Here is an 11,123-nt window from a genome sequence, read left to right on the forward strand (position 1 = left end):
GCTGCCTTTCTCCGAACAAGTGATTTTTTTTCTTCAACCAACATGTTGAAATCACTCTTATCTCTCAGGCAACCCACTCACACAATAACAACAGACACACACTGGTACCTGCAATGCAAGGCTCCTCTGATGAGAGTACACCTTCAAACACAGGATACACTTTGTTCCCTACCAAAATACACCTGTCATGTAAGGACACCTTCATTGCATGGACACTTGTTACTGGACTCAAGGATCACCTGTCATCACAGATACCTCTGTAAAAACTTTCAGGAAACGGAAAAATACAAAAACAGATAGACTGCTAACGTTCCAAAATTCAGAACAAGTCGCGTAAGGCGAAATTACTACATTTAGTCAAGCTGTGGAACTCACAGAATGAAACTGAACGTAGTCCGCCGCTAGTGCAAAAGGCAGTGAAAGTGACGAGCCTGTTTGGCGCGGTAGCGGTTGCGCTGTGCTTCATAGCACGCTTTATACTGTACCTCTCTTCGTTTTAACTTTCTGAGTGTGTTTTTAATCCAAACATATCATATCTATATGTTTTTGGAATCAGGAACCGACAAGGAATAAGATGAAATAGTTTTTAAAACGATTTCGGAAATTTAATTTTGATCATAATTTTTATATTTTTAATTTTCAGAGCTTGTTTTTAATCCAAATATAACATATGTATATGTTTTTGGAATCAGAAAATGACGCAGAATAAGATGAAATTGTTTTTGGATCGTTTAATAAAAAAATAATTTTAATTACAAGTTTCCGATTTTTAATGACCAAACTCACTCATTAGTTTTTAAGCCACCAAGCTGAAATGCAATACTAAACCCCGGCCTTCGTCGAAGATTGCTTTGCCAAAATTTCAATCAATTTAATGGAAAAATGAGGGTGTGACAGTACCGCCTCAACTTTTACAAAAAGCCGGATATGACGTCATCAAAGGTATTTATCGAAAAAAAGAAAAAAACGTCCGGGGATATCATACCCAGAAACTCTCATGTCAAATTTCATAAAGATCGGCCCAGTAGTTTAGTCTGAATCGCTCTACACACACACACACACACAGACAGACAGACACACATACACACACACACACACACACACACACATACACCACGACCCTCGTCTCGATTCCCCCCTCTATGTTAAAACATTTAGTCAAAACTTGACTAAATGTAAAAACAAGAATGTTAGGTCATTGGAACGTTTAGTATTGACAAATTATTCCTAATAATTATGGAGTAAATGTAAAGTTTTATTTTGTCAATAACAAACGTTCCAATTACCTACCATTCTTGCTTTTTCATTCTTTCAGGCCACGGATCCACTCATTTCAGCATGATTGGCATACACACCCTCCCACTTGCGAGTGCGACAAGAACAGAGGAAGTAGTAAATATTTTTGCACAAGCCCTCGTTAAAAGGGTTGTAATCCTCATCCAGGTACCTCAGGTACGTGATGCGCTCGCGGGAGGCGGCTTCCCAGGTGGTCATTCCTCGCAGCATCAGGAAGGTGTGAAATCCCAGAAGACCGACGACGACGAAGCCGCTGATGATGAGAACGAGGAGGTCGATGAGAAGGAGGATGTTGGCTTTGAACCAGTCCCCCCACAATGGTTTCCACGCTATGCCGTGCCTACAGAGAAAAAATAAAAATAAAACACGTCAGGAAAGAATATGGTTGGAAGAAGCACACACAGCATACACTTTTTTTATTCAATGAAAGCCCCCTACACAGGCGCGACATCCTAGTAGTTAGGAGGTGGGTGGAGATTTGTTCAATCGTCTAGGTCAACTTATGTGCAGACCTGTTGATGCCGTATCCATGGTAGCACAAGACCAAGTTCATACAAAAAAAGATCCTGTAGTCGATGTCAGACTTTGATGGGTTATCGAAACACAAAAATACAGAGCATACTTGATCTGAAAACAAAGTATGACTGCGTTTATAGCGGGGGGGAAATGGCTATTCACTTAAACACTGACCAGTGCAAACATGAGTGCATGTGGGAGATGCGACCCATGACTGTACAAGAAGAATGAAAGCCAAAGATACAGGACTCCATGGAATAACTCAACAGGTATTCAATTTCTGTGCAACATTCATTTCCACCATCACTGAACATACACATACAACAAAAACAAAACATCTTGAGAGGAAAAATAGTCCACATCCACGTACAAATACCAACTTCTGAACTAACCTACAAGTTCAAGGAATGGAACACTTTAAAATCTATAACTTGCAGAATAGTTAGTAGTTAAACACAATCTATAGTCTGTTCCATCTCCATCACTTTTCAAAACACATGCATTGACATTAACACTTGACAAAAATAAAATCAAACTCCAAAACTAAAAACAACCAGAAACAACAACAAAATACAGTACGAGATGAACTCATTCAGGCTATTTGTTTTGGTTCATCTTGACAATACACTGAACATGTAACAATGTAATGCAAATTTTAATTTCCCCTTCACAGAAACCCACCAGGTAATGAAGAGTGTGCATGGAATGAGAACTGCAGTGGAAAAGAGAAACATCCAGAAGAACTTGTGGTTGCGTTCACCGATGCAAGCCTCCAGCCATGGGCAGTGATGGTCGTACTTGCGAACGCACCTCCCACAATCCTCACAGTGCTTTGTGCGCATGGGTTGCTATTGAGACAACAAAATGTACACATTCTCAAACCATGCACAAGGTTCTGTAAGCATTTACCGAAAATTACAAATCCCAAACGGTAGTTTAATTTGATTCGAAGTGCTGACACCAAAAGGATTTTTTCCCTTGAATTTTACTTTAGTTTGTCTTGATTTAACCCTCAGAAACCTCTCACTTTTGTCATCTACTGAAACCTGACTTTGGAATAATGACACCAAATGAAATGAAAAGAAAAGAAAAAGAAAAACAAGCCACTCAAATGACACACGTCGCAAAAACTAAAGTTTACATCATCTCTCTGATCCTGCACTTTTCAGAAAATATGCACTTTAGCTTTGGCCTTTGCATATTCTACTGGGACTGGCTTTTTCCTCTTCCTAAATTCAGCCTTTTCGTAGACTTCTAACCTCAATTTCACAGTAGTCACAGAGGCGGTACTTGAAGTCCCCATCTTCTGTGTTGAACTTGAGCATGGTGGATCCTTCATCGCTATCTGAGGCGTCGGCATCTTCCATGTTGTTGTTTTTGTTCACTGTTTTTTGCTAAAAGAAAATGAAACAGACAAATAACATTGTTGCTTTGACATTTTTATACAGATGCATATTATGCAGAGGTATCATACCTCATAGTCTTAATCAACATTGAATCAAATGGTTAGACATTTCCTGCAACATTTTCAGTCTGAACATAAAGTTGCTAACTTTTTAGTGTACTCAGCTATTTTACAAATAAAGTTCCAGAAATACAACAAGGAAGAAGTGAAATAGTGTTTTACAAGCAGTTTCTGATCTCAAAATACTTGAAGCTCTGGTGGTAGCTAGCTAGATTTGATGACAGAAATTGATTTCATTTCCTATTTTTTTTTAAAATTTGAACAAAGCTGGGTTTTACACCGGAAGCTTCCTACTTCTCATCTTCAGGGTCGGCTACATACAGCTACAGTTACAATGTTTTTGTTTTGTCTATTACGAAGCATTTCAATATTTAACCTTTCATATTTGTTGATTGTTAAGCAAACAGACTGGAAAGCGCAAGAGGCAGACCCACGAACACCTGGCGACAAATGGTGGAAGGGGAACTGAAGACCCTCAACAATACGTGGGGTACCATCCAAAGACTCGCCCAGAACAAACAGGAGTAGAGGTCCTTCATTGCTGCTCTACATGCCAACGGGCATAACGGGCAGTAAGTAAGTAAGTAAGTAATCTCTTCTTCTTCTTTATTCATGGGCTGAAACTCCCACGTTTACTCTTGTGTTTGCAAGAGTGGGTTTTTACTTGTATGATCGTTTTTACCCCGCTAATCAGGCAGCATACGCCGATTTCAGGGGAAGCATGCTGGGTATTTTCGTGTTTCTATAACCCACCGAACTCTGACATGGATTACAGGATCTTTTTCATGCGCACTTGGTCTTGTGCTTGAGTGTACACACAAAGGGGGATAAGGCACCAGCAGGTCTGCACATAAGTTGACCTGGGCGGAGATCGGAAAAATCTCCATGACCTTCCAATTAGGAGGCCGACGTCTTAACACTGCGCCACTTCACCCGTCAAAGTAAGTAAGCAAACAGACAGAACCCTGACCTGTTTCCAGTGTTTGCGGACACGCAGGTAGCCAGGGTCTGTACAGCAGGCCAGGAAGTACATGACCAGGGAGAAGACCAGCAGTGAGGCGTACAGGATCCCCACAATCAGCTGCTGACCTCGCAGCAAAGCATCCGACAGCACTGCAACACAGAATGACAGTGAAAGAAACTTTAAGTAACTGTGTTCACAATCAGCTGCTGGCCTCGTAGCAAAGCATCCGACAGCACTGCAACACAGAATGTTGGTGAAAGAAACTGTGTGCTCTTGATATGGTGGTACTGGAAGCACAATAAACAGCTTTTGAACAAAGTTTTACTCAAAAGAAATGAAAAGCATCTGGCATTTAACAGGACTTTTAAAAGTGTGTAATTAAGAACAAAGCATCTTATATAAGTGACTACATCAGTACATGCAAACAATTTTGACAGCACTGATATGAAAAGCTACTATTGCTTACTGAAAATTTAATAATAAAGCAGATGCTATACAGCTGACTGAAAGTGAAACAAAACTCGCATATTATCAATGGAGCATTATAATTTATACCAGCAATTCACCTGCGAACAATTATGTGCACACTCAGGTTTACAATGAATGAAACCCCAAGAAAGCCTAATATGAGCCAAATGAACACCTTAGTTTATCTTACCATTCATAATACCAAAGAAGAATAAGTTTCAAGGAAATAAATAACACCAGGGGGTCAAAGGGGCTGCATATATTATATAGGTTCCCTTGGCAGGTATTAAATACACACTGAGCTCTGTCAATGTCATGCAAATCTCATTCATGTGTCAGACAGTGTCGTTTTACAGGGACGTAGGACGCGGTACAGTGGGTACGGCGATCGCCGTACCAAATTTCAGACTTTTTTTTTTTTTAAAGAAATATCCGATGATGATCACATCCTCATAAATCAGTCAGGGGTAATAACTAGAACAAAAGCAGATGTGAGAAGAAACAGTGAGTTCACAAACACATCCACATGACGTCGATCAATGGACCTGGGAAGCAAATCAGCTTTTTTTTTCCCTCGCCGTACCAAAAATGTGGGTCTGCTACGTCCCTGTTTTATGGTCAGTCACACACACAAACAATAGACTGGTTACTAACTAGGAACATAAACTATGTATCATCAACCTAACAGCCTCATATTCCACATGAAACAAAACTTTTCACTGTGTGTGGTGTGTGGTGTGTGTGTGTGGTGTGTGTGTGTGTGTGTGTGTGTACGTATGTATGTGTGTGTATGTGTCTGCATACCATGTCTTTGTGCATACATGTATACATGTGTTAGTTGAAGAACCATGTCAAATGAATTCTCACCTGTCTCTTTGAAGAGAAGTGACAATGGAACCCCGACACACAGGGCAGTATGTGCCAGACGAACGAACACCTTGGCACCACATTTACACTCACATCTGGAGCACCCTGCCATACCCTCAATGTTACTTGCAACACAGATCTGCTTTCTAAAGTCGCTGAAACACTCTCCCGTCAGTTAATGTATCAATGTTGAATGTATGTATGACAAAAATAATCTTGTGTGCGAACGTCTCGATCGTAGCATAAACGATCATGACCCGATCATGATAGCATGCCATGCCGCTGTCAGAACATGCGACTAGCCACCCAAAGTTAAGTAGTAAAGCCCCAAGGACTTACAGTTACAGATCGAAGAAAATAGTTTATTTTGTATAATTTGCTTTTAATTTCAAGCCTTGGCAATGCTCCAAGCAACCACAGACCACTTTCTCTGACGCAATGCCGTCGCAGAAATGTGTTATAATATACCAGAGGCCGAGTATACTCCTTGTGTTTCACTAGCAAGGCTCTGATGACCTAGTATCAACATAAATAATCTCACTAACATCACGTATGGATCAGCTTGGGGATCTCGACACAGCCATATTTGATTACAAGGGGAGTAACTCGATATAAGTGTAGCAGACGATGCATGTAAGTAAAGTCCCTTCGTGTGTGATTCATCACGTGTATTGGCAGAAAATAGACATGATGAAACCAGTTACTGTTGTTAGCTTGCAAAAATCAATGAGGAGATCTGGCAGACACAACACGAGTACCGAGTAAAAAGAATCTGAAGAAAGTTTATATTACCATTCATAATACCAAAGAATAAGTTTCAAGGAAATAAATAACACCGGGGGGTCAAGGGGGCTGCATATATATATAGGTTCCCTTGGCAGGTATTAATATAAATACACACTGAGCTAAAAAGGTTCCAAGCGGCGTAAAATTCCTGATTCCTGGTTGGCATGTGCAAAACACAGACAATGATGTACTGACCTACTTTGCTGGATACTCATTACTTAGTTCCTTAATAACTTGTTGGCTTCAACTCAAGTTACTCTTGCCGTTAATACCAGATACGATAATCTCTCCCCCCCTCTCTCTCTCTCTCTCTCTCTCTCTCTCTCTCTCTTCAATGTATGGGATTGTGCAAGTGCTAAATATATCAAAACCTTTAGCTAGTCTCCACAGAAGAGCAGTTACTGAAGCTAATTATGTTAAAAAAAATCACACTCCATTAGAATCTGATTATAAAAAATGTGCAAGTAATACATTATTATAATAAAGGTGTTATGATGCAGAAAGTGATGTCAAGAAATGCACCGCCGGGAGACATAACGTGATAATTTTATTTTGACTGAACCAGAACAGACTGAAAATCATAACACCGACTCCACGTATTGACCTTTTCAAATCAAGCCTTCTTTACTAAGTTCAGGTGCGGTCCTGTGGAACTCAGTCAATGCCAATTTTTCTTAAACATAAAACTGACAAACACACACAGCTTCAAAGAACATAATATGTCACGCCCTACGTGACATAATGCAAAATAACAAGTGATGAATGTGTTCATCGATTCATTTAAACTCACTGACAATTTGATCAAAATGCTGTGAAGTATTTTTCATCTTTTGTTCTGTATACAAGTACAGCGGTTATAATGCGTAATTAAGTTTGCTCTGATAGTTCTTTGATTATATTTTTTTCTGTTCTAGTTGACCCTGTCTTGGGGCGAGGGCTGGATGTAAAAAATAAAACACCATATATTCTTGTTTATCCATTCCCTTGATAATAAAGGTTGTGTCTTCTCTTGTCTTGTCTTGTCTTGCCTCTCTCCTGTGCCAGTTAAAGGCAGAGTAAGCCTCCCGTAAACCATCACAGATACGGTCAGGCTTTTACACACAGTACAAACACCCTTTCATTTAAACACTCACCAATTGAGAACATCCTAGGTGCCCTCCGTAAAGAGCGAACAATTTTCAAAGAATTTATTTTTGCGTGGTTTATCTTACCCCTGAGCCATCGTGAACCCGTGTGATCCAGTTTCCCTTTTTCACAATGTAGTCGTCAGTTAGTCATGAATGCGACTCGATGTGAGCTTATCTACAATAGCACGTTTTTTATGCACGAAACAACGGCTGTGGTTCACAAGAACTCCAGCGATGGCTTTTGACTGTTGAGAGGAACGGCGATTTGCACCGATAAACCGTCTGCTACGACCCTTGCGTGACCCTGCTTCCGGGCTTTTCTTTTTTTTAAACTTTCACAACTTCGAATTGTTCTGATCTTGTTTTGATGAAAAACGAATTCTTTTATCATTAAAGAATGTTTGTGTAACAAGCTGTCAATTTATTATTCAGATTTTAAAAGTTAGGTCTAGCGCAAAAACGAGGCGCCGTTGTTGTCAATGAACAAGTCTACGAAAATAAATTCTTTGAAAATGTCTCACGCTCGACAGAAAGCAGCCAGGATGTTCCCGTTCGGTGAGCGTTCAAATGGAAGTATGCTTGTACTGTATTTAGACGCTCGGGGAGCTCTGTGATGGTTTACGGGAGGCTTACTGTGCCTTTAAGATGCCTTTTTTTCAGTTTAAAAAAAAATGTTTACTACATTTTAATGACGTATCTATAGTCACTAGAATAGTCCCTCTTTATGGGCGAGGTTGGGATGTAAAAAAAAAAGCACCTGTTTGCTCATGACAGTATCTCTCTCTCTCTCTCTCTCTCTCTCTCTCTCTCTCTCTCTCTCTCCCTCTCTCTCTCTCACTCTCTCTCTCTTATATAAAACCAGTTTAGCGTTTTCGGGCTCAACAATTTGGAATTCGCTACCATGTGAGATAAAGGGGTCAAGCACGATTAAACACTTCAAAGCGCAGCTTCGCAAATATCTGTTGTCACGAACAGTTACATTCTGAAGCTGTTTCTAGCAAGAATGCCATTGCTATCACTAACCTCTATATATTTTGATGATGATCAGTGATAATGATGTCGACGATGATGATGATGATGATGATGAGGTTGCTGTTGTGTGTGTGTGTGTGTGTGTGTGTGTGTGTGTGCGTGTGTGTGTGTGTATGTGTGTGTGTGTGTGTGTGTCTGCGTGTGTATGTGTGTGTGCGTGCGTATCATCTGTGTGTGTGTGTGCGCATACTGTATGTGTGTGTCAGTGTGTGTGTGAGTGTGTCCCAGTGTGTGTGTGTGTGTGTGTGTGTGTGTGTGTGTGTATATATATGTGTGTGTGAGTGTGTGTGTTGTATTGAGTGCGAACGTAATTGCAGGCATGCGGCGCGCGTGTGTGTGCGAGTCGACTTTCCTTTTCCTTTGTATTATATTGACATAGGCCTACATGTACATTTCAATGTTCTATCATGCATTATGTATTCGTATAGGTAATGTTGTAATTAGTAATACTGTATGATTGCGATTGACAATTGTCCTTTTATTGTCTTTATTTTTATGTCTTAGTTTAGCAGGGACAGATTGTAAGACTAGGCGTGAGCCTGCCTAAAATCTCCATCCTTGAGTAATAAAGTTCGTTCAGTCGTTCGTTCGTTCGTTCGTTCAGTCGTTCGTTCTCTCTGCGCGCGCGCGTGCACAAATACACACTGACTAGCACTGACACCGTCACTGACACACACACACACACACACAGTCACGGCATAGCAACGGGCACACACACACACACACACACACACACACACACACACACACACACACACACACACACACGACACAAACACAAACACACTTGCGACTAGGCCGGCCTACCCGGCGTCGTATGTAAGATTTATGACGGCTTACTAGCGCCAAACTGACTAAAAATTAGTAATTACTAACCCGTGAAAGTTACTAATTTTCACGAGAAAATTACAATTATGACGTGAAAATGACTAATTTTCACTGTGACGTGTTAATTACTAATTTTCAAGTGTTCATTACTAATTTTCAAGTGTTAATGTCTAATTTTCAGTTTTGGCTCGCTTCCTGACGGCTTACTAGCGCCAAAACTAAAAATTAGTAATTTTCACGCGTTAATTACTAATTTTCATGTGCCTCGTGACTGTGGGGGCTCAATACGCATGCGCGACTGTTACACAGGCCAGAGCAAAACATCCTTCGATTCGAAACTTTTTTGGTCCATAGTTCTTTAATCCGATGCAAATTAACAATAAGAGCTGAGCGCATGTGTAGATAACCGTGACATACAACTAAACTGTCTGTCCGACAACTTGTTGAATAACGAATTCTATCGAAAGATATTTGTGAAAGTGTGTGAGTCGATCGAAGAGATCCGTCTGCTGGTGGTCGGACCTTTAGCACATGTCCGGCCGGCCGCCATTTTCCTCTCTCGGTTCGAACATTTTCGGATCGATTGTCCTTCACTAATACACTACAAAGCAAATTTATGAGTGTCACGTAGTGGAAACAAATATGAGGTACGTCTGTCTGCCCGACAACTTGTCGAATAAGGAATTATATTGAACTGAGATATCTGTGAAAGTCACGGTGTGAGACCACAACCAATCAAAAGTCCGTCTGCTACGAACAGCTTCGATTGGAAAATTTTCGGGGTCGATTATTCTTTTTTAAGATACCCAAAACAACGTTAAGGAAAGAACTATTGCAGAAAACTGTGACATGCATCTTCCCGTCGGATAGCTTGCTCGATAAGGCCGGCTTCTATTAAAAGATATTTCAAAAATAGTGTGAGAGTGATGTTTGCCGGATGTTGAAGCCTCTCAGTGCGGACTCTTAAAATCCGACTACTGTGACCGAAAACGAGGCAAAAAAGAAAATTAGTAATTAACACTATTAATTACTAATTTTCACGTGAAAATGGTAACCGTAGGTTTTGGCACTAGTAAGCCGTCATAAAGATTTACAGGCTCACAACACCAGCAGCTAAGATGGCTGCTGCAAAATAGCCTGGCCTAAGCAAAGCTACTGTGACGGCTTACTTGTGCCAAAACCTCATCATTGTAATTATCAAGGGACAAATAGTAATTATCCCGTGAAAATGAGTAACTAACGAGTGAAAACAGTAACTGACAGCGTTAATTTGTAATTATCACGTGATAATGGGTAACCCCAGGTTTTGGCACTAGTAAGCCGTCATACAAAGCACTTCATCAGCTGTGCAAAAAGAGTGGTAGAAACCCAAAGGGGTGAGAACAAGACAGGAATGTGGAACACTCTGGTGATGGGATGGCGGATCGTCTACGGACGGAAATGAGACAAGCTAGCACAGCCCCAATCTCCTTACCTAGACATAGTGCTTGCTGCCGCGCCAGCGGAGAAAATGTTCACTCTTTATCTTTGCTGCGCTGGTCGCAAAACCCCTTCGCGCGGAGGTGTTTCCAGACACATCTATATATATATATAGTGTCTGTCTGTCTGTCTGTCTGTCTGTTCGCGATGCACGGCAAAAGTTCTCGTGGATCTTTTTCAAATTTGGACACCGTATTCAGCTACACCCCGGACACAACATCATCGATGAGATATTTCAACACGTGCTCTCAGCGCGCAGCGCTGAACCGATTTTGGTTCCACCTGAGCTACCCGG

The 11,123-nt window shown here is 40.8% G+C and overlaps 1 protein-coding gene across 1 annotated transcript; it reads right to left on the reverse strand.

The window, feature by feature from the left end:
• Positions 1-336: 336 nt before the first annotated feature.
• On the reverse strand, positions 337-6,159 carry LOC138948105 (palmitoyltransferase ZDHHC12-A-like). The gene is made up of 5 exons (XM_070319627.1): positions 5,577-6,159; positions 4,248-4,390; positions 3,072-3,206; positions 2,494-2,660; positions 337-1,636 (listed from the first exon to the last, which is right to left on the reverse strand). The coding sequence occupies exons 1-5, from the start codon at positions 5,686-5,688 to the stop codon at positions 1,312-1,314; spliced, it is 882 nt and encodes a 293-aa protein (XP_070175728.1). The 5' UTR covers positions 5,689-6,159; the 3' UTR covers positions 337-1,311.
• Between the last annotated feature and the right edge of the window lie 4,964 nt (positions 6,160-11,123).

Source organism: Littorina saxatilis, linkage group LG15 (assembly GCF_037325665.1).
Source record: "Littorina saxatilis isolate snail1 linkage group LG15, US_GU_Lsax_2.0, whole genome shotgun sequence".
Taxonomy (NCBI): Eukaryota; Metazoa; Mollusca; class Gastropoda; order Littorinimorpha; family Littorinidae; genus Littorina; species Littorina saxatilis.

Excerpts from the sequence above, each read along its gene's own strand:
- LOC138948105 (XM_070319627.1), bottom strand. The coding sequence starts at position 5,688 with ATGGCAGGGTGCTCCAGATGTGAGTGTAAATGTGGTGCCAAGGTGTTC. Across the intron at positions 4,391-5,576 it reads ACTTCTCTTCAAAGAGACAG|TGCTGTCGGATGCTTTGCTG; the intron begins GTGAGAATTCAT and ends TCTGTGTTGCAG. Across the intron at positions 2,661-3,071 it reads GTGACTACTGTGAAATTGAG|CAACCCATGCGCACAAAGCA; the intron begins GTTAGAAGTCTA and ends TTGTCTCAATAG.